General features: G+C 42.3%; 1 protein-coding gene across 2 annotated transcripts in view; it reads left to right on the forward strand.

Annotated features, from left to right (window-relative positions):
* Snx9 (sorting nexin 9) overlaps positions 1–27,097 on the forward strand; it is a 103,515-nt gene that overhangs the window by 34,953 nt on the left and 41,465 nt on the right. The window contains exons 1-4 of one of the 2 annotated variants that reach the window (XM_046456581.1): positions 712–789; positions 5,150–5,236; positions 12,145–12,219; positions 13,971–14,096. In XM_046456581.1, coding sequence (XP_046312537.1) covers positions 727–789; positions 5,150–5,236; positions 12,145–12,219; positions 13,971–14,096 — 351 coding nt within the window. In that variant the 5' untranslated portion in view covers positions 712–726. Of the gene's footprint in view, positions 1–711; positions 790–5,149; positions 5,237–12,144; positions 12,220–13,970; positions 14,097–27,097 lie in introns of those variants that run through there. The other variant, XM_046456582.1, reaches the window with a different exon arrangement.

Consider the following 27,097-nt stretch of genomic DNA (forward strand, 5'->3'; position numbering starts at 1 on the left):
GGAACAATTTTAAACTTTTCCTTTTATTGCCTTGTTATAAAACCATACTGTGTTTACATATAGCACATTTACGTGCAGAGAAATCAACAGTACTCAGAACAGGAGCTTGGAAATATGGTTAACGCTTCTGCAGCCTTTAGTACAGATTCTGTTGGGCCTCTCACCAGCTCCAGAGCTGGCCCTGGGAGGGTTTTGTGCCTCGTGACGGGCAGGGAAGTGTCCTCTCGGGTCTCGGTGTTTCCAGCAGGAGTCTGCACATCCTAGATAGTGGTGCAAGGCAGTACTTCAAATTTTTAATTTTTTTGAGTAGGTGGTTTCTTAAGCTCATTTCTATTTTGTCTTTTATTGTTACTATAAGTGGTGCCCCCCATTTTAATTTCAATTCGGACTGTTGGTACAAGCATACAGTTACACTGACAAAAGAAATATACCAAGAAATCCCACTGTCATCCTTCTTCTTATCCACTCATTTTTCTCTGCTGTCTTTCTAGGTAACCAATTTAAAATTAAATACTGGTTTTATTTATTGAGTATTTCCTTAAGGAAATACTGGAAAATGTAAAACATGTGAAAAATGGCATACTCTAGGTCCTGTTCTACACCTTGCTTTTCTCACTTGCTGTATATTCCTTCCAGGTTTCCACAGAGATTTTTTTTAAATTCTCGTACTGCTCCTGTGTATTCCATGGTGTGCCCTGGTTGATGTAAGCAGCTCCCTGTTGGTAGATGCTGGGTGGCCTCCAGTCTTCTGATACTGCACGTGGCTGCAGTAAATGTCCACGTGCACTGGTGCGTTCAGAGAATGAACTCCCTGGGTGAAATCTGTGGGTCAAAGTGTGTGTTAGCTTTCTGGCACGATAATACATACCTGAGATGATCAACTTAGAAAAGGTTGGCTTTATCCGGGGTCACAGTTTTGGCAGTTCCAGTACTCAGCTGGTGGACCCTGTTGATGTTAGGCCTGTGGCGTGACAGCCCATAGCAGCGGGAGGGTGTGGTGAAGCAAAGTGAAAGGGAGGAGGCGGAGGCGGTGGCGGGATCCCCCGGGGACTTCCAGGGCACAGCCTGCCCTCACGTTCTCCCTGCAGGCTCCACCACCTCCCACTGGCACCTCAGCTGGTGGCCGTGCCTCCAACACATGGCCTGTGGGCGATGTTGAAGATCCACGGGGCATGAAGTGAAATTGTATATTTAAAGCTGTGTTGGGGTAGCATTCCTCACCCATCAGATCAGCAGAAATATAGAAGCAGGGTGACTTATTTTGTTGGTGAACCAGTGGAGAACTGTTATAAAACCCCTAATGGAGGGAAGTCTGGCAACATCAACAAGGTTAATTTGTTCTTCCCCATGGGTGAGATGAGTACTTTAAGGGCTGGGGTTGTGGCTCAGTCGTAGAGCGCGCGACTGGCACGTGTAAGACCCTGGGTTCGATCCTCAGCATCACATAAAAATAAATAAAATAAAGGTATTGTGTCCAACTGTTACCGCTGTGTACCCGGTGACGAGTCCTTGCTTCCCGATGGTGAAGTATAACACCAGAGAAGCACGCCAAGGCAAGTTTAGAGTGGAAAGTAGAAGCTTTATTAAGGACAGCAGAAAAGACTTCTCCCAGAGGAAGAAGGGGACCCAAGAGGTGGAATCCGTGGAAGGCGGGAGGTCTTCCCTCTTTTATAGCTAAGGTCTTCATTCTGCTTTCCCGCATTCCTGTAGGTGTTCCTGTCCTTGTCCTACCTTGCAGTGTAGGTGGGGAAAGCCCAAAGGGTGGGGGACAGGTGGGCAGTAATCTGGGCAGGAAGGACTTTTGGATTAGCATCTCCATGTTTGCTGGGAGCTGCTTCAATTAACATTTCCTTGGGATGGGCTCTGGGCCTTAGGGACATTTTCAATTCCCCTTTCCCTGGACTCCATTCTCAATATGGCCTTCATTCTTGATTTTACTTGATATTAAACCCGATTTACCTAACTACACTAAGTACCTATTTTTAAATCAGGCTTCACAACTACCACTAAAAATTTTTAAAAGATTCATCTGTAGTTTAATATGACTGTTCTTCTACCCATTTTTCGGTTGTCAGTCTTCTTGAATTCTAGAGGTTCTTATGTAGTAGAAGGATTAATTAATCCTTTGGAAATGAGTTGCAGATATGCTTTATAACTTACATTTTATAGTAAGGCTGGTGATTTTTGTAGTCACTTGGAGCCTGGCAGGAAGAAGAAAGTGAGGGGAGGCAGGCAGAATCGGAGATGTGGACAATAGGGAAGGAGGAGTGCAGGTTGCATGCTCCTGCCCCGTAGAAGAGGAGCTGTTTCCTCGTGTGGGGTGTGCACCTGTGGTTAGGGAGCACAGGGAAGACTGGTGTCTACTCGTGATTTACCTTGTCTGTAACTTTTTGAAATTTTTTTTGAGATGAATTGTGGTTGGCAGTGTCTGCTAGATATATAGTGGGAGGTTATCTACTGACCAGGAACTCTGTGGAAACATTATTCTTAAAGTGTGTAGTTGACGTTGGAAAAGGCAGTGTAGGAAAATGGACCACACAAGAAGAGACAGATGGGCATATGAGGTTGAGGGCAGCATCTGGATTGGTTTGGATACAGCAGTAGTGAACTAGAGGAGAGAAGTGAGAAAACAGGGGGAAGCCAAAAATAAGGAGAAGCAAAAGAGGGGAGGGAGGTGACAGAGAGGCAGTGAGGTTTTCAGTGCTGACAGCTCCTGGTTTTACTCCGCTTTACCTTCTCCAGGCTGAGTGCTCTGTTGTTGTTTTCTTGTAACATGTTATGCCTATTCCATGTTAGGCTTATTAAATCCTTTAGTTCTCCAAAATTATTCTCACTTCTGATTTTAAAGAATGCTCGTCAGTTGTCTTAATAAGTTTTAATTCAATGTTTTAAATAAAGCTAACTGGTTATATTTTTCCACGTGTGTCTTATAGTCCTTTATGATGCTGTAACAGAACACCAGAGACTAGGAAATTTATAGAGCAGAAAAATATTTTCTCACTATTTTGGAGGCCAGGCAGTCCAAGATCAAGGCTGGGAGGCTAGGGCCTGGCCTGTCTGCTTCCAAGATGGTGCCTTGAACACTTTGTCCTGTGGAGGGAGGGTGTTGTGTCTTTACATGGCAGGGCAGCAGGAGAGGGTGAACTTGCTCCCACGGGCCCTTTATGGTGGCATTAGGCCCCACCTCCCAGCTGACATTTAGGATTAAATTCCAACCTGAATTTTAGAAAAGACAAACGTTCAAACCTAGGGGTGAGTAAGTGTGCGGTGATGTCTGAATGTGTTGGGGGGGTGTCCATCTCTTCATTTTTTACTTATTTCACATTTGGTTTCACCAAACTATAAATTCCTAAACACAGGGCTTAGGAATTCTGTATTTGGGGACTGGTTGGATTTAGCTGGACTTTTTAAATTTTAAGCAGGATTCTTAAGGAACAGTGACACAACAGCAGGTTCCTCTGCCACCCTGGAGCTTGGCGCAGTTAGCATACTGGGCTCCTTTCCAGGGGAAGCTCACTTCCTTCCGCGGAGCACCCTGTGCATTTATCTCCTAGCTGCCCTCTCTGCACGGAGGACTGAGGTTGATGTGACATGTTTTTAAAAAATATCCCACAACATGACAAACAGAATTCTATCTACTTTGCAGCTGTGTGAGAAAAATACCTCCACGTGGTTTCTTTGTCCTTTGTCCTGACCCGAGTTGACTGCAGAGCTGGCAGGGTTTGCTCCCTTGCCTCTGCCCCTCAGCCCCTTCCTGGCCTGTCAGGGACAGAGAAAAAAGAACTGATGGCATTTCTTAACCGACAGACTCCTCTACCATTTGTTTTGCTCCAACATTCTATAAGGAAAATTTTCAAATGTGTAGAAAAGTTGGAATAATTTTCCACGAAATACCATAAATCCACTATCTAGATTCTGGACATTTTGCATTTATGATGCCTGCTTTATCACATGTCCACCCATCAGTCTATCTTGTTATTTTCTTCTTTATTTCAAAGGAGGGATTTTTTTCCTCCAATCTTTGTCACTGGTGGCGAGTCCTTCATCCCCATTAAAAGAATTTCAAGCACAGTCAGGCACTTATGGAGAGGGCTGAGGTGAGCAGAAGGGCCTGGCCTGTTCCTGCCCTGTGGTGGGTGTCGAGCAAGTGAGCCCCATCCTGTTAGGTAACTGAATTTGCCCATGGGAACCAGTTGCTTTTAAGGCAGCCCTGTGTTTCCTAGGGACATGCCGTCCCCAGTTGATGAGATGCCTTGTGGAAGAGAGTCCATGGGGTATAATTATTAAGATGGGAAGTGGGCCAAGTCTGCCTTATAGACATTGTAAGGCTGTCTAGAGGACACTCTGTGTACACGCATGTGCACTTTTCATCATGGGGGTTTTCTGTCGTGAAGCCGTGCCTGGCAGTGTCCCCGCAAGCATGCCCTCCTGGCCCGCCGTCCCCAGGCTCCTCTGGAGGAAGAGCCTGAAAAACAGGCCCTCCTCTCCTCAGCCACTGCAGCTTCCTCTTGGTCTGTCTTATTTGAAATGGAGAGTTCATTTCCGGGAGAAGTTGTCGAACTGCAGCTTTCTTTGCCTGACCCACTCGGCCCTGTAGGGCACGGTGCGGTGGCGAGTGGTGTAGCAGAGTGTCTGTTACACGGAGCTTATGGGTCTGAGTTAGGGCCACAAGATTCTGCATTGTCGGGTTTATCCCAGTGGCTGGCTCCAGATGTGGCTAGTGAGAGTTTTAACAGTAAGGGATTCTTCTAAAGATGGAGGAGTCTGACATCCCTTGCCTCGGTTCCTGAGAGCGAGCTGTCCCAGAATCAGCAGCATCTGTATTTCAACTTCATGCATGGTTTTTAATTTTAATGAAACAGGTGTATTTAGAGTTCTTTTTGTAGGGTTGATCACTAATGCAGTGTGGGAAGCTGCTGAAAACTGTCCCCCTTCCAGAACATGAGGGACTGTCTCACCATTGGTGTTACCTGTCCCCAGTACAGCTGACAAACCATTCTGGTAATGGGTCTTCCCTTTTACAGTCAGCCCCAGCCCCCTTTCTGTTCATACCAGTCTGTTTACAAAGTGGACAGTAATGGTGGTTTGGGTTTTACTGTTGGGTCTACATTCACCTGAAATTTTTTCTTCTCTTCCGTACCCCCAATAGGCTCGGGTTATGTATGATTTTGCTGCTGAACCTGGGAATAATGAACTGACGGTTAATGAAGGAGAAATCATCACTATTACAAATCCGGTAAGAGAACATTTGGTTATTCCTTGTTTTTGTTTTTTTGTATAGGACATTGAGCCCAGGGATGCTCTACCTTAAGTTGCTGAAACTGGCCTTGAACTTGTGATCATCCTCCCTCAGCCTCCCAAGTTTCTGGGAGGCTTGCACTGCCATGCTCATTTTTTGGACTTATTTTTAAGGTTTAATTTTTTTTGCTAAGTTGATCATTCATACGCACATTAATTCTTTTCTGTTGCTTAAATTTTTTTTCTGTTGATGAAGTAGTAAGAGGCTATTACATAAACACTGAGAAAAGCTTCCTAGAGATAGCTGGGGAAATGATTGAGTTTATTAGATCTCTATTTCATAATTGTTTTCTTTGTTATTGATAACCTTTCAAGCACCCTCTGTTGTTGTGGAGCTTAGTTCAGTCTGCTTTCCCCTCATGGTGCTGTGTCTTTAGAATGCAGGAGAGGTGGTGCTGACCTTCCTCACAGCTCTGCTTACTGAGCGCTGTTGTTGTTCTGAGCTCCATCCCTAAAGTAGATTGCCAGAGGGCAGTATGTGCTAGCAAAGCATCAGCCTTGCTCCCAGCGAGTTCTCTCTGCTTAGTTATGTTACTGCTTCAGCTTTTATTCAGTGAAGAAATGGCTATATGTATAACAAGGATTTCTGCATCTTCACAGAACTGTTTGCACATGTGTACATAGATACACATGCATGCATCTTCACATGCTCAGGTATGTACCCACACACACATTAACACGTGTCCTCACAGGTGTTTGTATCTCTTCTCACTTAGCTAGGTGTATTTCCACCCTCTCTGATAAGCAGCCATGTGATCTTTTATCTCAGATTCAGCATACTTCCTTTCACAAAATGAAATCTTTATTGACAATTGAATTTCTTTTATGATTTTTATTGCTGAGTAGTGCAGAGGCAAAAATAATACTCATTTTTTTCAATCATCTTGGGTCCAGATCCTGTTAAAGTGTTTTCTACTACCTCTGTGTGATATGTGCCTCAGTCTACTTAATTTTTCATTTTATTTTATTCTGATTTTTTTTTTCAGTACTGAGGATTGAACCCAGGGGTGCCCTACTACTGAGCTATAGTACCCCAGCCCTTTTTTTTTTTTTGAGGCAGGGTCTTACTAAGTTGTCCAGGCTGATCTTGAATTTATAATCCTCCTGCCTCAGCCTTTTGATTAATTGTCCTTTTTACATGTAAACCTTCTTACAGAGTATAGTAAAATTATGAGATGAACATAATTGAACATAATTTTTGTAGGGTTGATCTCTAATGCAGTGTGGGCAGCTGCTGAAAACTGTCCATGTAGTAAAATTTTAAGAAAAATTGTCTCAATTACTAGTATTTCATCTGGGTATATGCAGCTAGAGAAGGACCAAAAGCAGGCATGGGGAGTCAGTCTTTACAGTTATAAAATCAGCAAAACTTTGTTGTTACTCTTTCTTTACCTCTTCCTACTCATCCCCAACACCACTGAGAGTGCCTGACTCTGACACCGCTCTGTGCACACCTCTGGCCTGTGCTTCTGGCAGATGTCCTCCCTAGTCCCTGCCACTGTCTCTGGGTTCCACGCTGTATGTTCTGCTTCTCTGACCATGCACTTGCTCAGTTACCCACACGGAGTACAGGGGTAGTCTTGTGGAAGTCTTGGAAGCCTTGCCCTTGCTCTAGGCTCCTCACTTTTCAGAGAGGTCTGCACTGGTTTTTCTTACTGATTGCTTCTAGCACAGGCTGCTGATCCCATCTGATGCCCTGTGCCTCTCTCCTCCTGTGTACATAGATATACATGCATCTTCACACGCTTTTATGATCCGCTCTTCCTTCTGCCTCGTGATGTAGGTATTCACATCTTTGGCCCGTTTTCCTCATGTTACACATTTTCAGAATTGTTTATTGCCTCCTGTGTACTAAATTCCTGGTATCTGCAGCTTGGCCAGGCTGCTGAAGCTCCCACTTGGCTGTCCAGCAGAGTCCTAGGCATCTTTATGACGCTTTTTCATAAGCCCTTCAAACATCCTGTGGTGTGGGATCTACAGGCTCACCACACATGCTGAGCCAGTCCTCTTCTTGAAGTCTCTTTTTTTTCTAATGTGGAACGCACCCATTCATTCTCAGCTACAGCTGTACATCACAGAAAGACGCTGGCCTTACACTTGCTCACATCTAGCCTTTCCCCTCTCTGTCTCTACTGTCACTGCCTTGAGTGAAGCCCTCCCCTTGGTGCCTGGACTGGGTGCCTTCCTGGCTGGCCCTTCTCCCCCTGTGGCCTGTTCAAACTGCCAGCTGTAGGTCTACAAGACACCTGCCATCTGGCCCCGTCCTTCCTCTCCAGCTTTCCAACATATGCACACCCTCTCTTACGTATGCACAGGCATGTGCACCCCGTACATAGCCACACACTTACATCCTCACTCATAAACACACTTGCACCACCACACGCTCTTACAGACTCGTACCAACACACTCTCACACTTAGTGTCTACAGACATTTACAAATGCACATTTACAGGTTCACAGTTACATTCTCACACTTGGTCTCTTACAAGCACGCACACACTTATGCGCACGCTCTCACAAGCACACAGACCCATTTGTTTTGACTGCACTCTTGCTCGTGTCGTTGCCCTGCCTGGCATGCCTCCTCACAGATGTTCCACCCCGATGTGTCTGTGTCTTAAAACACAATAGAAAATCCTATCCATGGTTTTAAAGGATGTCTTCTCCACAAGGAGTGGAATCCTTGGGGCCATCACTGAGTACTCTGTGAGGCCCTGTGAGACTGCCTGCCCTGTCCTGCTGTACCCACTGTGTGTGTGTGGCTGCTTCCCACATGAACCAAGGAGTTCCTTCAGGCTGGAAACCAGGTTCTTCTGTTTCCTTGCCCTTTGTAGGCTAGACTATGTGTACTGTCTGGCCTGCAGTAGGCACATTATTTTCATTTTTAAATTATTTTATAAAATTTCAAATACATATTGGGAGAGAGAATATATTAACCATATCTTTGTCCCCATCGTCCCATTATCCAGTTTCAGTAATTATCAGCCCACCGTGGTCAGTCTCATGTCATCTCTACTCCTGATTATCCCTCTAGCTTCCCTCTCCTGACACCTTGCATCAAAGGTGTACAGATTCAAAAGCATTCAGTGTCATTTTTGAAGCAGATTTCATTGTATCATTTCATGCATAAAGATTTCAAGCATGGCACAGTGGTGCTTTTCTGTAGTTCCGGACACTTGGGAGGCCAAGGCAGGAGGTTTGCTTGAGCCCAGTAATTTGAGGCCTGCCTGGACAACATACCAAGATCCTGGCTTACAATACAAAACCAGACAAAATATTTCAATATGTATCTCTGAGAAATGGAGCTGGTTTTAGACATAATGACAATACCATTCTATCCCACCCAACAAAATTATTGATTTCCTGGCCATGGCATATGCCTGTAATCCCAGTGGCTCAGGAAGCTGAGACAGGAAGATCGTGAGTCCAAAGCCATCCTCAGCAATAGCGAGGTGCTAAGCAACTCAGTGAGACCCTGTCTCTAAATAAAATTCAAAAAATAGGGCTGGGGATGTGGCTCAGCAGTTGAGTGCACCTGAGTTCAATCCCCAGTATCCCCCCCAAAAAAGATAATCAGTTTCCTAATATTATCAAATAACCCATTAGCCCAATATCCATAGCCACATAAAACTTTGCTGATTTGAAAATTGAGCTTAAAAACTCACTAGAGTGTTAATGTTAGTAAACAGTATTAGATACACTCAACCTCGAGTTTGATAGGTTAGTGCAGAAGATCACGTTTTCTGTAGCCATACTTTTTTGAAAGCAATTTCCCATTTCCTGGGCTTATCCTTTGGGAATACATGTCCTAGAAAATGTGTTCAGCATCCTTTTATTCCATAAACTAAAGCATTGTAGATTTGAAGTTCATCCAAAATATTATTTTTCATTCAGTAATTTCACTGGGCTCCTTCCTACTGTGCATGAGACTGTGTACCAGGTACCCTGAAGAGTAAACCTCAAGACAGTCAGACCTACTTCTCCGTAGGAACTTGTGATAGAAGAGGAATTCAAGGAGATCTGCCTCAGGGTGCAGAGTTATTGGCCAGTTGCTGTTGGCAGCTCAGCAGAGGAGGAGGCTATTTCTATTTGTTTTAACCAGAATGAGCTTTGATGCAAAAGGAAATCTGACTAGGTGATCTTGAAGCTCTATTGAGGTCTCTTCAGACAGGACTGCCAAGACATCCCAGACAGAGTAGTTGCATCAAAGGTGTACAGATTCAAAAGCATTCAGTGTTTTTTTGTTGTTGTTTTAGCCATCTCAATTATCATTTGTTAACAGTTTAGAGCCAGGTGTTTGGCAAGTGCAATGTACGTAATCTTGAATGTGTTTTGCCATGAAGTCCCCGAGGTGGGCATGGGATGCTCAGATTAGGTAACTTGCCCGTGATCACTCTGCTTGTAAGTGACTGAAGAAGAGTCAAAGTTACATCTATCTGTTCATCTTTGAAGCCTGTCCTTTTTTTGTCTGCTCTGTGGCCTGTTACGTATAAACAGGTGTCCTAGAGCACAGATGTGTATAAGCTGGTAGGAAATAGACTAAGAAAACTGTTTTTCAAAACTATCAGACCCCTCTGGGAGCCAGGCTATCGACTATGGGCTTCGTCTAGTGAGCTGTGCCTTCCTTGGAGGCTAGTGGTGGCTTTCGTTGTTATTGTTGTAGAGGAAGCTGGAGTCTCAGGACGTGATTTTGAGTTATGGCAATAGGAGGTGAAAGATGGAGGAGAAAGCTTGGAGCGCCAGGTCTGTGGGACGCAGTGCTTAAGCAGAGGAAAAAGGCAAGGGTTGCTGAGGCGCTCGGCCTTTGCACCTGAGAATGGCAGCTGCGTTAAAGGATGTTGGTCAGGTATGTCCAAGAATGTTAACTTTGGACATACCAGGTGGGAAGAGCAGTGAACTGCCAGTCCTGCCCTGCAGGGTGGCGGCCGTTGAAACCTGGTGGTGCAGAGCTGGAGAGCAGGCTGGAGCAAGGTGCCAGGAAAGCTGAGGGTGCTGTTGGGAGAAGGGAAGGAGCAGACACAGGTGCGTCCCCAGATGCAGAGTGAGGAGTGGCAGCACTAAGGTCAGGGAAGGACAAGGCAGTTGGCAGAGGTGATGGTAGGGTCTTCATAGTGACAGTATTTTAAGGACCTATTTTTATTGCCTTAGATGCAAAAAAGAATTACTGGGTAGAACCAAGTACATGTACTAATTTTGGATGATTTGTTAGGTATATATTAGCAAATAGGTTCCATTTTCTTTTTTTTTTTTAATATTTTTTTTAGTTGTTGATAGATTTTATTTCTTTATACGAGTGCTGAGAATCAAACCCAGTGCCTCACACATGCCAGGCGAGTGCCCTACCTCTGAGCCCCAGCCCCAGCCCTAGGTGCCATTTTCTTTTTTTAAAAAAACATTTATTTTTTTTAGTTGTAGTTAGACTCAATATGTTTATTTTTATTTATTTATATGTGGTGCTGAGGATCGAACCCAGGGCCGCACACATGCTAGGTGAGCACTCTACTGCTGAGCCACAACCCCAGCCCTCCATTTTCAATGGTAGTAAAAATTTTTTTATTTGCATAATTTTTTGTCCACTGAGTATTTCTTCATTTTCTTAGTAAAATAGTATTTCTTCCAGTCACTCTTGGCTTCAAAAAGTGTCAAAGTTGTAATTTAAAATTATTTTTTAAAAAAATATGGTTAGATAACTATAATGTATATTTCAAAAAAGCTAAAAAAAAAAAGAATTTTGAATGGTTTCACCAAAAAGAAATAATAAATGTTTGAGGAGATAATTAAATTTACCATGATTTGAACATTACACAGTGTATTTGTGTATTGAAATATCACATGGCACCCCATAAATGCATTCAGATTTTGTGTTAATTAAATAAGAATGTGGTTATCCAGATTCAGATAATTATTAACTAATTATGGCATTATTTACAAATGTAAGAAAACTATCTTCAGGAGAAAAAAGTAGAATTTTGTGGTGATAATATGTAGAAAACTGGGAAACTTGATATAGACTTCTGCAGCATAATTTAAGTCTATTAATATCTTTCATCTGGAAAAAAAAAAAAAAAACCCATGAATCAGTTAGCTTTTGCTGCATGACAGATGTTTCCAAAACTTTGTGGTTCAGACCAACACCTGTGTGTTATTGCACAGGAACCTACTTGTCAGCCAGTGGTTCTTCTGGTCTGGAATGCTGGTGTCTCCAGTCACCTGATGCCCACCCAGGGGCTAAATAGTCTGAGAGAGCCTCATCCATGTATCTCACAGTTCTCCTGGGCTGCAGGGCTGGCTTTGGGTTGAGCTACAGGAAGACTCATCATCTAACATCTCAAATTAATTCACATGGTGGCTTGGGGTTCCAAAAGAATGAGCTACAGTGTGTAGAGCCCCTTAAGGACAGGCTCTAAATGCCCCTAGACTGTTTCCACCTTGTTGTGTTGGCCAGAGAGGTCACAACAGGCAGTACAGGTGCAGGATGGGGATGTGCGTTCTTCACTTGACAAAACTGCAGACTATTTTTGTCATCTGCCACAGAGTGAATAGAAATCACAGATGATGGTGATCTAGGGAAAGGCTGTTTTCAGTCTTTGATCACTTATTATCAAAGTGCTATTTGGCTTGTTTGTAAATCACATCATTTTCTGGAGTAAAAAAGATTTAAAAATTTAAAATTTTGTATAGTGTTAACTCTGAAGTAATAAGAATCTTGATGTTTATCGATTTTCAGTCTAACAATTTATATTTGTAATATTTTACAAATACATTTATAACAATTTCCAAAGTGAAATTTCTACAGGAAATTCTAACTGTGGTCTTTTTCTTTTCTTTCTTGGTAACTTTATCAGGATGTGGGTGGAGGATGGCTGGAAGGAAGAAACAGCAAAGGAGAGCGAGGGCTCGTCCCCACAGACTACGTAGAAGTAAGAACTTCAAGCATCTTTTCATCATTTGTCAAAGCACAGCCAGAAGACAGTAATATTTGTCAAAAAAATCATAAAAATGCAAAAGTAATAATTATAAAAGAAATAAATGCAAATTGTGTAAAATATGGAAAATACATTGAAGAGGAACTAAGAAAATATATTACCTATAGATCCAAGCTCCAAAGAGTAACTACAGACATTTAGATTAAGTTCCTTTTAGTATTTCTGAATTAAAATTCTTACTTTTCCTTTGCTAGTGTTGTGTAATAGCTGGTGCCTGAATATGTTTATTGTAGTCAATTCACAAAATTTAAACAGATTTTCTCAAAGGACACGCCTCTCAGTTCCTTCTCCCGTTTTCTTATGCAGAAGAGTGGCTTGAGTGCCCAGCTATGAGAATTGCCTTGTGCTCTGCTGTGATAGGTCCCAAGGACAGTGTCACAACACCCTGAAGGAGGTCCCTGCTTGGGACAGACCCATCAGAGACAAAACCCTCTTCTGAGTCAACTGCCTGGCACCCCCTGCTGGTAGTCTCTAGGTGTCTCAAAGAGTAATAGGTACTTGGTGCGCTTGCCTCTCGCCTCTGGTGCTTATTAGTCAAGTTGAAGATAGATCAAGAAGTGCTTCAGCCAGCTCCAGTGGAGGGCAAGAGTGCCCTGAAGGTGTTTCCCTGGGGCCCAGCTATGGAGTGGGAAGGAAGGCTGCCTGTCTGTCCTTGATTGAGAGGGAGGGCTGGGGAGTCTGAAACCTTCAGGAGAATCTCAGGAGATCTGTAGATCTTCCTTCAGATACGTACACCCACACACCCCAACCTTGTCCCCATGGTTCACAGGCCTCTGAGCTCAGTCCATGGGTATGAGATTTAATCCTGTGTTAGCTCTGTGTGCTATGTATCTGGAATCCTAAAAGTGAACAAGATTAGGAAAAGTCTGAGGGTTTAAGTTGATATTGGCATTTTATTTTCTAGAATTCCACTTACTTCTAGAAAGAAATAGTGTTTTCACACATTCTTGGGTTTGCTTGTTCTTTAAGAATATAGACCACCTAAGTCAAATATGAACAGATCCAACAGGCAAAAATTCAGTAAGAACCTAGTTGAACTCAACAGCACTGTCAGTCAACTGGATATAATGGCTGTCTGTGGACTGCCTCATAGAACAACAACAGAATGAACTTTCACCTCAAATTCACGTGAAACATCCTCAAGACAGACCATGTTCTGAACTATAAAACATACCTCAGCATGTTTAAAAGGAGAGGCCTGGGTGTGTAGCTCAGGGGTAGTAGAATGCTTGCCTAGTGTGCACAAAGGTTCTTAGTTTGATCCCCAACACACACAATTTTTTTTTAATTTAAAAAAAAATTTTTAAGTACATACTCCTTAAAAAAAAAAGAGAGAACACATAAAATATTTGCTCTGAGACCACAGTGGAGTCAAACTCAAAATCGGTACAGAAAGATAGTTGGAAAATCCGCAAATACTGGGAATTTTTAAATACAATTCTAAATAGCATATGAATCAAAGAAGAAATAATATCAATAGAAATAACAGTTCAAGTAAAAATGAAAATACAACTTATCAAAATTGTAGAATGCAGCAAAAGCAGTGCTTAGAGGAGAATTTTTAGCCTCAAAGAACATGAAGCCCTTTTCCAGAACAGAAGCTAACGCTTACTTGCCCTCAGAGGCTCCCACTGTGAAATGACCCTAATCTATGAAAATAATTGTGGTTTTTTTCTAATATTTAGATGTTACCTAATGATGGAAAAGATCAGTTTTCATGTGGAAATTCAGTGGCTGACCAAGCTTTCCTTGATTCCCTCTCAGCAAGTACAGCTCAAGTGAATTCGGCAGCCTCCAACAGCAGCAACCAGGTATGTTTCACATTGTCCTGCTGGTTACCGTGGCTTTCCTGAAGGCAACGTGCATTGATGACAGCTTGTGCTGGGTCATAGCTATTGTCATTCCCTAATGCATATGCAGAGTAACTTTTAGGTTTGTTGTGTGGCATTTCTGCTGGGTATTAACAAAGAACTCGCCTGTTAAGCCTGCTAAAAACTGTTTTCAGAATCAATGATAAAAAAAAAAGATAGATGTCAAAAGTTGCTTTTAAAAAGTCTGTGAACACAAATCCCAAAGTTGCAAATACTCTCTGGAAAGAAGAGAAGGGTTCTGTTGTGGAGGTAGTCAGTGTCAGAGCTTGGGCAGGATCGGGGCCTGAGAACAGGGCTCCCTCTGTCAGAGTTGGAGGCCCCTCATGCTGCCCTAGAAGGTAAAAGTTCTGAGCAGATCCAGGCATTCAGCAGTTGTGCAATTATCATGTTGCTTTAAGAAGACTTAGAAGAGTTAAAATAATTTGAGAGAAATAATAGCAGAACTTTACATTTGTTTTTATTAAAATTTGACCAGTTTAGGTGAATGTGCTTAGTACATTTATATACTTAATGCTTAATCAGAATGAGTGACATGGGTATCAAAGAAGATGGGTATCAAAATGTTGTTGCCATGTACATCTTTAAGAACAAATGGGCACTAGGTTCAGTGCATGCCTGTAATCTCAGTGGCTGGGGAGGCTGAGGCACGTGGATCACAAGTTCAAAGTCAGCCTCAGACTGAGCAAGGCCCCAAGCAACTCAGCAAGACCCTGTCTCTAAATAAAATGTAAAAAAGAGCTGGGGATGTGGCTCAGTGGTTAAACACCTCTGGGTTCAATTCCAGTATCAAAAATGGGGGGGGCTTTATGAGGTGTTATTTCTTGGTAATTTTTTTAACTACATAAAATATTTTAAATTATGTTAAGCCTAATCCTTTTCAAGGATGTGATTTTGCTTACATGCTCTATCCTCTAAACCTTGTAAAAGTGCTATCAGAGTACTATTGCCATAGATTAACTGTAGATTCTGTACATTTAAAAATAGTTTTTATACATATCAAGAGTTACAAGTTGTCTGTCCCAGATCTTTAAAATTCAGAGGCAAACCAGGTACCATGGTGCACACTGTAACCTTAGCAGCTCAGGAGGCTGAGGAGGAAGTATTGCAAGTGCAAAGCCAGCCCCAGCAACTTAGCAAGGCTATGAGCAACTCAGCGATACTCTTGTCTTTAAATAAAATGTAAAACAGGGTTGCAGATGTGGTTCAGTAGTTAAACGCCTTAGTGTCAATAGCTCGTTCCAAAAAAAAAAAGAATCGAGACAACATGATCACAGCAGTTAAACATCTTTCTACCCTTTGTTACTATAATCCTTGAACATTGGTCACTTAAAGGTTACTCACTATGACATGTAAAGAAATAGTACTTTCACCTTACCTGGTTTTCCAGGGATTCTCAAGCTAAGCACTGTTGACATTAGAGGCCTGATGCCTCCCACGGCCACCCCCTGCCCCACCCCCTCCTTTGTGCTGCAGGATGCGCACACACAGCTGTGGCAGCCACGGATGTTGCCAAGTGTCCCCTGGGAGCAGATGCAATCCATTTGAGATTCCCTGAATTATGTAAAGACATCCTCATGAAGTGGGCTTGTGTGAAAGTAAAGGGCAGCATTTTAATAAGAGGGGAACACGATGGAGTGACCATAGAGTGAATGGAGGAAGCAGCCTCTTTAATTCTGGGAACGTACCTCAGCCGTTGTCTTAGGAAAGACTAGCCAATGACACAAACTCAAAGATTCAAATCTTGTTTTGTTAAAAAGTAATATAAATTAGCAGTATTCAAGTGTAGTGATAACTGATTAGTATAAATCTTAATTTTTTTCCAGGTTATTAAGAAAATAGTAAATCCAATTTTTGAAAAACTGGATTTTATTAATCCAGTCTAACACTAAATCCTTATTAAAAAAATTTTTTTTTAGTTATAGATGGATACAATATCTTTATTTTATTTATTTATTTTTATGTGGTGCTGAGAATCGAACCCAATGTCTCCTGCATGCAAGGCAAGTGCTCTACCACTGAGCTACAACCCCAGCCCTAAATCACATCCTTTGAAAACAAAGAAAAGTTGAGCTACAAGTGAAAATAAAATCCAGAAAGTCTGACCATGATTAATTTATTTGAATTTAATGTAAGAACTAATAAGTTAACAGCTATCTCCAATCTCGGTTATCTGGGATATGAGAATGATTTAAATAGGCTATAAATATGGTATGTTTTTTTAAATGCTCTGAAAGGTGTTTTGAGTGAGAAACCAGACAACCATTATTGGTTGGTAGCTTTAAATTTTTTTGCTCCCAGGTTTGCCCATTCTCTGGCCCTTGCTGTCTCCCAGGGCATGGCTTTGTTTTGAGACAAGTAATATAGGCAACTTTTTTTTTAAAATGACCTTTGACTGTGGAATGCGTTTCTAAACCTGATACATGTCTAGCAGACAGAGGGAATCAGTACTTTTAAGTCGAAAAGTAATATTAAACCAGGAAAAGTACTTCTAATAGGTTATACAGATGTAGGATAGTTCCATTAACATACAAAGAACCCTTGTAAATCTATAAGAAAAAAATAAACAACTCAGGAAAAAATGGGCAAAAGGTATAAAGAAATGGTTCATTGTTTAAAATATATAATATATTTTATATATGTATACATATATATAGATAAATTACATATAATATAATATATATCTAACTTGGGGAAACTGCCATTCCAATCTTCTTCCATCAAATAGCAGAGGATGAGAACATTTCAGTAATACCTGGTGGGACAAAGGTGTGGTCAGGGAGGAGTTCTGATACCAAGCTGGTGAAGGGTAAATTGGCAAAGCTTTTTGGGGTGGTTGGTGATGTGGTCTCTGCGGTGCATTAGCTCACCCAGCAGTGCAGAGCTCATCCTGCACGTCCGCTCTCAGATCATGGGCTCTGGACAAGAAGCTTACGCTGCAGCTTTGTTTCTAATAGCAAAATGAAATGACGTGTCTGTCATCAGGGCTGGTCCAGTGAAGCACAGGATGCTATGCCATGGCTGCCATAGGAGGGATGTGGGGTTGAGATGTGTAGATGGGGTGATGCAGAACTTCTTTTTGAAAGGCACCGCAGTGTGGGTGATGTTATATTTAACATGTGTTTAAGCACACATACACACACCCCTCCCTGCGTGAGCACAGCTCTGATTGTTGTCTTCCTGGAATACAGGTTTCTTGTGAGGTGGTTGAGGACGGCCAGCCCATGGCCTTTGGAAGGGGAGGGTCATTTCCATGGGTGATCCCAGTCTCCCTGTTCTCTGGTTTTACAGTTTCATATTAGCACTGTACCACTAGGAAAAGTCAGCAGCAGGTGGTGGTGAGTCCCAGAAACTGTTAAAAGTCACATTAATAGCTGTCCTTGTCTCTGTCACCCATTCATTGATGGACAAGTTATGTCAATTGCCTCGGTTCTAAAAAGGTTCTCACTGTACATCTTTAAAAACTCAGATCTCTGCTTCTGTTAGAATCCTTACTTTGGAGAAGTTATTGGAAAGATATTCTTGTACTTAATAACAATGGGATTAAACTTTAATTAAAAGTTTGATAAACCTGTGTGTTTTATCTGAAGGATTTGGGCTTGAGAGATTTTTCTGTTTTCTTTAAATACTAGAAAGATATGCATAATTGGAAAAACTCTGCTTCTCATTTTGTTAAAATCTTAATGACACGGAATTCCTCGAATCTCTCTCTTCCTTGGCTTCAGTTTCTCCTGGTCTCCCTTCACCCCCACCAAGGCCTGCGGGGCAGGGGAAGCTTTGGGGTCAGACCCAGGCTGATGTCTGGCTGAGGTCAGACGCCTGCTTCCTGGGGGTTGGCAGGGGAGGCCGCAGGGTAAAGGGTGGCGGATACATGGGAGATATTTCAGAAGTACTGTTCTTCCTTCCCACCTCTTCCCTTTCCAGGGGCTCCTCTGTCCTTCTTTTTTGTTCCATCCTTTCTCCTCTTATACCCTCCCTAATCATAGAGATGATTCTTTAAAAATGTCTCCCACTCTTGAGTTTCCCATTTGCCCAATTTCTAGTTTTTTGCCCAACAGTTCTTGTCTGCTAGTCTCTTCTGTATCTCAAACTCAGCTTCAAAATTGCTCATGATTTCCCCACAAAACTAGTTTCTCTTCCTGACCTTCCCTGAATGTTACTTTTTTTCTGTGCCCTCCTTTTATTCTATTTTAAAACTCCCAAGTGCTATCATAAGCCCTCATTATTGATAGGTATGTTCTCTGTTCTTTATATATGTAAGGGGAGGGGAAGGACTGAGAACCATTGCAATGCCCTAATGGAGTCTCTCTCTGAAATCATCCTGCAGAGGTAGCATAGCCTGACATCAGGCTCCAGGCCAAATTGCCTAGGTTTTAATCCCAGATCTCATACTTTCTGTGTGACTTAGGGTAAGCTATTTAATCTCTCTGTGCCTCACTTCTACAACCTCATAGGATTATTGGAAAGAATAGTAAATGAAAAAAACGGTCCTAAAGTATTTAGAACAATAGTTGGTACTTAGTAGTGGTTTAATAATTGTTCTCTTATATACCTCTAAAACAAGCCATTAAATATGTCAGTTCTTTGCTTAAGAAACTCTAGGGACTCTATATTGGCTTCTGAACCAGCTATCTGCTATAAGTCAGAGGGCTGTCCCAGGAGGCAGTCACTACTTTGAGTAAGGCAAAGTTCCGCAAGCAGACTCTGAACACCTGCACGTGGGGAAACTGTAGAAGAAATTCATCTGAACTTATGGTTACATTTCTGAGTCCTCTGCATGGCCCCATCCATGCCCTTAGGGATGTGTCTGCTGCAGCCACACTGGCTGTGCACCCGGCCCTGGGGCTGTCCACCTGTTCTCTGCACCCTTGACTCTCCTAGGGATGGCGGCACACTCCTTCCATTTACTGTCATCCATCTACCCGTTTGAGGTTCAGCTCACACACGATGTCTTTCATGAAACCTGCTTTTGTTTCTCTTCACTCCTCCTCTGTCCTTCCTCTGGGTTCTCTTAGCACGATTTGTGATTCCAATTCAAATTATATCGCTCATTTGTAAATTTCTAAGCCTGATAAGCAAAGATTGTATCTTTTCCATTCCCAATAACTTATAAGAAGCCTTGCACTGTAACCAAGTGCTCTGAGCTTATTTGAATTATTTTTCTCAGGCCTGGGGTTGTGGCTCAGTGGTAGAGCACTCACTTAGCAGGTACGAGGCCCTGGGTTCGATCCTCAGCACCACATAAAAAAAAGTAACAAATAAATGAATTATTTTTCTCAGTCATAAATACATCACAAGGTGCTTCACAGTGTTAGCTGAAATCTGTGCATTTCATAATACTATGTGTGTTCTAAGCATTGGCTGGAGGCCTGAGAGCTGTCTGCCAGTAGCCATTGTCCTTCCCTCTGATAGGTCATACAATCAAAAACGTCACCTGCTCTTACAGAAAACTCACTGGGATTGTTAATTACTTTTTTCACAGTTTGGATATTAAATACATACACAAAGTTAAGTGGTTATTTAGGGACATAACTTCTTCCTATTATGCAGAAACTTTCCATATCATATTTGTTGTGATGTAATTTTTATTGGCTTTAGCCAATAAAATTATTCTTATCCCTTTAGGGATAAGAAGAGCAATATAGTTTGCTTTCTTGTGTCTCAAAAGAAGTCCATTTTTAGACCACTTAAGGCTATTTTTAGACCATTTTAAACCAGTAAAAAAAAAAAAAAACCTTCACGAAAGTATTAGATTTGCTTATTTCATTACCTCAGGTGAGACTTATAATGCCCTAGATGGCTCATAACTGCCTGCTGAACTTGCCTCTCTAAAAGCCTGTGTGGGAAAGGCTACCCTTCCCATCCCCCACATGAATCTACTTGATTACAGGACTTTTTAAGGAAGACTTTGTACTGGTGTCCATACTAACCTCATTTCAGATGCTTGACTCCTATCAGGTGACAGCTTGATTCCTCTGGGGGACTTTTCAAGAATACATGCTAATGAGATCTGTTGTAAAGGTGGTTTCTGTTGTTGCTTGTTTTTGTCTAATTGGAAACAAATGTCAAAAACAAAGGGTTTTTGTTTTCAACCTGAAAGCTACAATAATCAGGGCCTTGAGCAGCAGTCAGCAGCTGCTGTCAGCAGTGCCCATAAAAGGCCATTTCACCTGGACTTCTGTTAGGCAGGTCTGTCTCAAAGGAAGCTGTGTTGGCTGGCTGTGGCATCATCTATTCCCTGTGTAAACCTACCTGTTAAGACTTTGGGCTAGCAAAGTACATAAACCGTCTAAGGTAACAGAAGTATTACCCATCTATTTTGCCACTCCATTTATTATCCAATTATTTAAATAATTAACGCCTGAAATTGACGTCTGTGGGTTGGCATGTGAACTAGCAGGGGATGGTATCTCCCCGTCCGTGGTCTTGCTGCACCTGGCCTAAGTGCATCTGGTGTGTCCTGGGTTCATCTTCATTGCTAAAGCGGTGTGTGCACTTATCTCTCCAGCAGTGTTTCTCATCATAGAGGTTCATCTGTAGAACCAGATCATGACTTTTAAATTCAAGTTTTGTAAGGAACTAAATAGGAAATTTCCAAGTTCTTCTGTATTTTGGTTAGGATTTTTACCAGTTAGGCCCATGGATTTACATTGATTTAGTGGGTTTCAACTTGAATGCTTTTTGTTTGTTTTTTGAGGGGCGGGGGTATCTGGCTTTTTGAGGGAGGCTTTTAAGGTTGTCACTTTTTGGGACACCACTTGACCTGTTTCCTCATTTGATTTTTGAACCCTTCTTGCTCTTAAATATTGCTGATTCTGTCATCTGTGTCATCACTGAGTCAGCGTCAATTGGTTTTTACCTTGTTATTTTCCCACTTTTTTCATGCTTGGTAATTTTTTACTAGATGGTAGAATTCAGGCCCTTTGGGGTAAGAGTAAAATCTTTTGTCATTCTGTTTAAAATGTATCTGTGCATAGGAAGCAGATATTTGCTTCCTGTTCCCCTTTCTAACACAGTTGGCACATGGTTATTAGATATTTGGTGAATGAGAAATGTCTGAAAAAGATTTTGTTATTGTAGTCATGTGGAAAGTGATATTCAAAACAAAACAAACAAACAAATCAAAAAACCTCAATCTTCTCCAAACAGCCTTCTTGCTTAGTGAACGGTGAATGGGTAACTTTCTTTCTGTTCATTTTCCTTGTGTATACCCTTGGGGAAAGTCTTGGCCTGGAAGTTTGCAGCCTTTTAAAAGTGGATAATCTTTACCTTTCCTTTTCAGTAAGTTCTTACCTCACCTAATATGCAGGCCAGTTTTAATTTTCCCACTGTCCCAGAACATCCTTGACAGCTGACTTGTGAACAAGTATCCTTGATGGGACCCAGCATTACATTACATTACATCTGATTGTGTCCTTTTAAATTTCCTTTTTATCAAAACTAGCACAAGGCCTACTTTTAAATTCTGACTTAGACTGTTCTTTAGAATTCCTGTCTGCTGGATTTGTCTGGTTATTTCTTTGTGGTATTAAGTTGTTCCTTTATCCCGTTATTTCCTACAAGTTGTATAGATATAACTTATCTATGGGCTTAATGGACTCAATTGGACATTTTAGGTAAGAATGTAACACAGGTCATGTTGCACATTTCACGTTCTCTCAGCCGCTGAGGTTGATCAGAGCAAACCCTGGTTCAGGTCGGTGCCAGTCTTTTGCCTCCGTCACGTGCCTTCTCCTCCTGCCAGTAAGCTGTCTGGTGTAACTTAGCACTGTTAGCCCCTCACCTCCTGGCTCCCTCCACGTGCAGCCCTTGCCTGAAGCAGTGCTGTTGTTCCTTCTGGGGCCGGACTGGCTTGCCACTGTTTCCCTCCATCAGCCGGAGCCAGGCAGCTACCGTGAATTAGAAATTGAGTAGAAATGTAGAATGCTTTCTCTTTAATTATCAGTTTTCAGAGTTAGGTGTTGTTTCATGGCTGCTCAGACTAGTGATTGAGTTTTCCTTTCTTCTGGTTTTAGTACCGTGGGCCCATGGATTTACATTGATTCAGTGTGCTTCAACATGAGTGTTTTGAAATTTGTTTTTTGGGGTTTTTTTTTTTTGGGGGGGGGATGCTTTTAAAGTTGTCACCTCTTGGGAGTCCATTTTGCCTATTTCCTCTCCCCATATGATTTTTGAAAGCTTCTTGCTCTTAAATATTGCTGATTCTGTCATCTGTGTCATCACGAGTCAGCATCAACTGGTTTTTACTTTGTTATTGGTCATATTTTCCCACTTTCTTATGCTGGTCAGTTTTTATTACATGGCAGACATTGTGATTTTTAACCTTGTAATATGGTGGATAATTTTGCATTCCCATAAATGTTTTTCAGCCTTGATATGGTATAGACTTTAGTTACTTTGAAACTCTCCTTCTTTCCAGTTCTATTTTTAAACTTCTACAAGTGGGACCAGAGTACATTCACTCTAGACATGTTTTTGCCCTTCAACTGAAGCAGAGCCCTGTATTGCTGTGTCTGGTGCACTGTGAGGTCAGTTTCTGTACCAGCTGGAGGAACAGCCCTGTGAGGATTGTCCTTTGTTCTGACATGTGATTCTTTCCCTGATGGGGCAGTTTCTTCACATGAGGTGTTGGTCAGGTGTCAGCTTCAGATCTGCGGTGTCCTTGGCAGTGCTCTGCCTCACATGCCAGTTCTGCTGCCCCAAGTGAGAGACCCCTGTGCTTTGTAGGTTCTCCATCCCTTACGTGTGACCTGGAAAATCTCTTCAGGCAGTAATCTAGGGCAGCTGTAGGGTTTACTTTGTTATTTCTTGTGTCCCAAGAGTTCATTGCCTGATATCCAGCAATTTGAAAACAGTTTTCTGTTTGTTAGTTTTATTAATTTTAGTTGGGAATGTAAACTGGTCCATGTTACTCCATCTTGATTTTCTTCGTGCATAAATTGAATTCCAGATTTATGTTTATTTACATCTGTAAAATGAGAATAATGAGAGATACCTGGAAAAGTACACACTCACTACACTGCAGACTTCACCAGCACTGACTCCCCACTGCACGGCTGTGGGGCTGGGATTTGAGGCCAGGAAGCTGCTCCACAGTTGTGCTCTTGACAACAGTGCTGCAGTCTGGCCGTTGGCTGGCGTTGTGGGGTCCAGTCAGTCACTCATCTCACAAAGCTGCTGCCCTGCAAGCCAGGGAGAACCTTGGCACACACACACAGGATGTTTGCTCCTGTGTTCATGGACTGACCAGTCCATCCTGCTCACAGCAGGGATTGGTAGGACCCACTGGTGCCTCTGTGTTAGCTTCGAGGTGACAAAGTGGCTTTGTTGATCCTGGCTGGTCTCTCACTTGTCTAGTACCTTTAAAAGCAAAATATTCAGAACCTTGGCATTTTGAAACCTTGGCTGTCCTTTCCCTGGAGTTTGTTTTGGTGGCTGTGCGACATGCATGACTTTGGCTCCATTCCTTCTGTGCAGCTTTATTATTACTTCGGGTGCTTCAGTGATGCTGTATTATGATACCGGGCAGCAGATTTGAGAAGGTAAACTGCACTGCTGTTGATTGGGGCCTTTGCATGTGGTGTTTGGAGTGAGTGGCACGCTAGATTGTTGTGGCTAATTTAGCCCTGCCACCCGTTTGCTGTTCCTGGGAAAGGCTTTGGTTTACTTTTTCTCACCTGTTCACTGAGCACCTTTTTTATTTCAAGGTGGATATTTTGGCTCAGATTGGTTGTGTTGAAGGTCTTAGCCAGTCACCACCCTCTTCGTCTTCTCCTTCTCCTTCTTCTTCCATTAATAAGGTAAATTCCAATTTGAATGCGAGAGAAAATAAATATTTAATGACCTTTAAAGTCATCTTTTCCTCCCAAGCAAGGGAATAGTTTCAGGTTGTGTCCTAGGAAAGCTCTCCTGGCAGCCTAAAGCGTGGACTGCTAAAGAATCCAGACCTTGGAGGCCTTTGAGCTGAGAAGGGTTTGTGGAGTTGTCCCGGGGACAGTAGCACTGAGGACAGTCAGTCAGGAAGAGCTTGGTACCATGCAGGGCCAAAAAAGAAGAGTCTGAAAATGTCACTCTGCAGAAATGAGAGAGGAGGGGAAGTTAGAAGAAAAGACTAGAGAGGTTCCTGAGAGCTTGAACCTCAGCCAGGAGGCAGAGTGGGTTATTTATTGTAGGAGCAGCCTCTGCAGTTGAGAAACCACAGGGATTATTGGGGTTGAGAACAAAGAAGTTACTGGCCGCAGGAGCCTTAAAGCAGATCCTTGTAGCCCTTAGGTGCTTAGTGTCATCTCTTTATTTTAAAGTTGCTCTAGTAACATGACGTGTCATTGAAAACATTTGGAAATATAGCTGTCCGACCTTTTCCTTGGTAGCATAAATTGATAGTTGTACCATTCAGATGAAGATTTGCTCGAAGACTGCTGGTCTTCGTTCTTTATATTTTAGACAAGCCCCTTCTCATTAAGGAAACCTCTGCTAAATGTGTTCTACTGTAAGGTATCATGTTAAATGCTCTATATGCATTATGTCATTTAATATCTTAACAAAACCTGGAAGAAGAAAATAATGTTGTTATACCCATTTTAGAAGCATGAATGCTAGGAGGGTGAAGCCAGCTGCCCACATTCACACAGCTAACCAGGGTGAAGCTGGGATCTAAACCTCTACTAGTTTTAGAACCCAAGTTCTTAATCACTATACCCATGTGCAGTTTACTTGAATCAGATTCCACCAGTTTCATGATGTGATTTAAAATCCACCCAGTGGACTAGTATTCTCCTAGTGCATATTTTACCCATATTATATAAAGTCATGTGCCATATTGAAATGTTTTGGTCAGTGACAGATTACATATATGACTGTGGCCCTGTAAGAACATAATGAAGCTCAGAAAGCCCCCTCACCTAGTGATGTGGTTGCTGACTTATGATACCACTGGTTGCTGGTGTTGAGTTCTGCTCCCTCAAATGTTGAAGTTTGAACATTAGAGAAGCCCACCTAAGAAAGCATATAAAGCAGGGGTTTATTTAAAATGTGGTAACATAGACTTCTCCCTGGAGGGCGAAGGGGGCCATAGCTGGTATCCTGGTATCCTCCAGAAGCGAGACGTTCTGCCCTTTTTATATGTCCTAGGCTTCTTTTGTTCTGCCCTCTTCCCCTTCTCTCTCTCCTTCCTGTGTACATGACTAGGCCTAGAAAATGCTCGGTGGGATGGCCAAAAGGTGGGGAACGGGTAGCCTGATGGGGGAAAGGCAGGATGATGCAACCAAGGACACTTAACCCCTCCTTGTAGGGAGGGGCAATTCTTGGGACAGGTTACCTTAGCAACAGGTTGGAGAAGGGGCAGGTTCTTGATAAGGGTGGAGGAAAGGCTCTGAAGGAATTAATATTCAATCCTTCAGGGAACAGTCTCCAGCTTCCCAGACTCACTCAAAATTGGCCTCCTTGATCCGACCTGACTTTGATTTACCTTCATCTATGCTGATTGCCTGTCTAATTCTGGTTTCACTAACGTGATAGCTCAGTGCTTTATGCAGGTGTCTTTAGTGATGCTCTTGTAAGACCCCCACACTGCTAATCCTGTAAAAGAGGTACATGCATTTATGTACAGCACATTCTATTCACTAATGATAATAAAGGGTCTGTTACCAGTTCTGTATTTACTATGCTATACTGTTTATCCTATTCTTTTAGAGTGTATTCTTTTATTTATTTAATTTTCTGATCTTCATTGAAACAGTCTGCTGTGTTACACCAGCAATAGCCTCTTACATACTGTGTTGCAGCGTCTCTGATTGCATCATTCTGTTGAACTTGATTTAATCTCAGGTTGTTTGTTTCCTTGTGGCCCTAGGAGCACTAGGCGATACCACATGTGCTATACAACCTCCGTGTATAATGGGCTGTATCATCTGGACATGTCCTGGGTGGTGTTTGTTTAACAAATACTTAATTTACTGAGCACTTACTGCGTGTCAGGCACTGAGTTCATAGGCACCAGGAGATGGCAGGTGACTCCAGGGAACACAGCCCTTCCCTGTATCCCCTGTGTATCTTCTCTCCAAGCTCAGAAGACAGTGATTGTCCGTGCAAATTTTGTTTGTTGACTTTTCCAACATTTTGTTAAAATCTTAAGCACAGAAGAGGTAAGTGAATTTCATAGTAAATAATCACATACCCACCTTCTAGATTTTACCATTATCCAAGCTCCTTATTCCATCTATGCCTGCATCTTCCAACTTTTCTACAGTATCTGAGACAGCTTTCATAACTCCGAAGGTATGATTTTTAAGCCATGGTGGTGTCATGTTCTAAAAATAAATTTTTCCGTGGTTTGCTAAAAATCACTTATTCTGTGATCAATCACAGCAAGTTATTTTCTTTCTCTCCCCTCACCCATCCCTGCCTCAGCCCTGGGGATTGAACTCCAGGGTTTCTTTACCACTGAGCTGAACCCCCAACCCTTTTTATTTTAAGATAGGGTCTTGCTAAGTTGCCATGGATGACCTTGAATGTGTGATCCTTCTGCCTCAGCCTCTCGAAGCACCGGATTTACAGGAATGTGCCACTGTGCCTGGCTAGCAAGTCATGTTCTTAGAACTAAGACTTAAGTAGTATACATAAGGAAAATTTGATCTCCCCCTCTGTGAAATAGCAATAATGTTATAAAGGTTAGATCTCTGACAAAATGTAGTATTATTTCATCTACACTATCAAGAACTCACATTAAGTCCTTGCCTCTATGAAAGATAGCAGTATCAAAGCAGACTCTCTTATGTCAGACCCTAACAAAATGGAGCTGGGAGGACACGTAGGGCCCTCTCGCAAGTGTGCCCATAACAGACGATGCAAGATTCTTCAGACTTGAAGCATCCAGTATTCCAGAGAAGCTGCTTGTGCAAGGACGCTGGACTATCAGAGGCTGTCTCCACCGATACACTAATGCC

The sequence above is a fragment of the Marmota monax genome, unplaced genomic scaffold (assembly GCF_021218885.2).
Source record: "Marmota monax isolate L192 unplaced genomic scaffold, Marmota_monax_Labrador192_F-V1.1 WCK01_AAM20220418_F8-fsc00164, whole genome shotgun sequence".
Lineage (NCBI taxonomy): Eukaryota > Metazoa > Chordata > Mammalia > Rodentia > Sciuridae > Marmota > Marmota monax.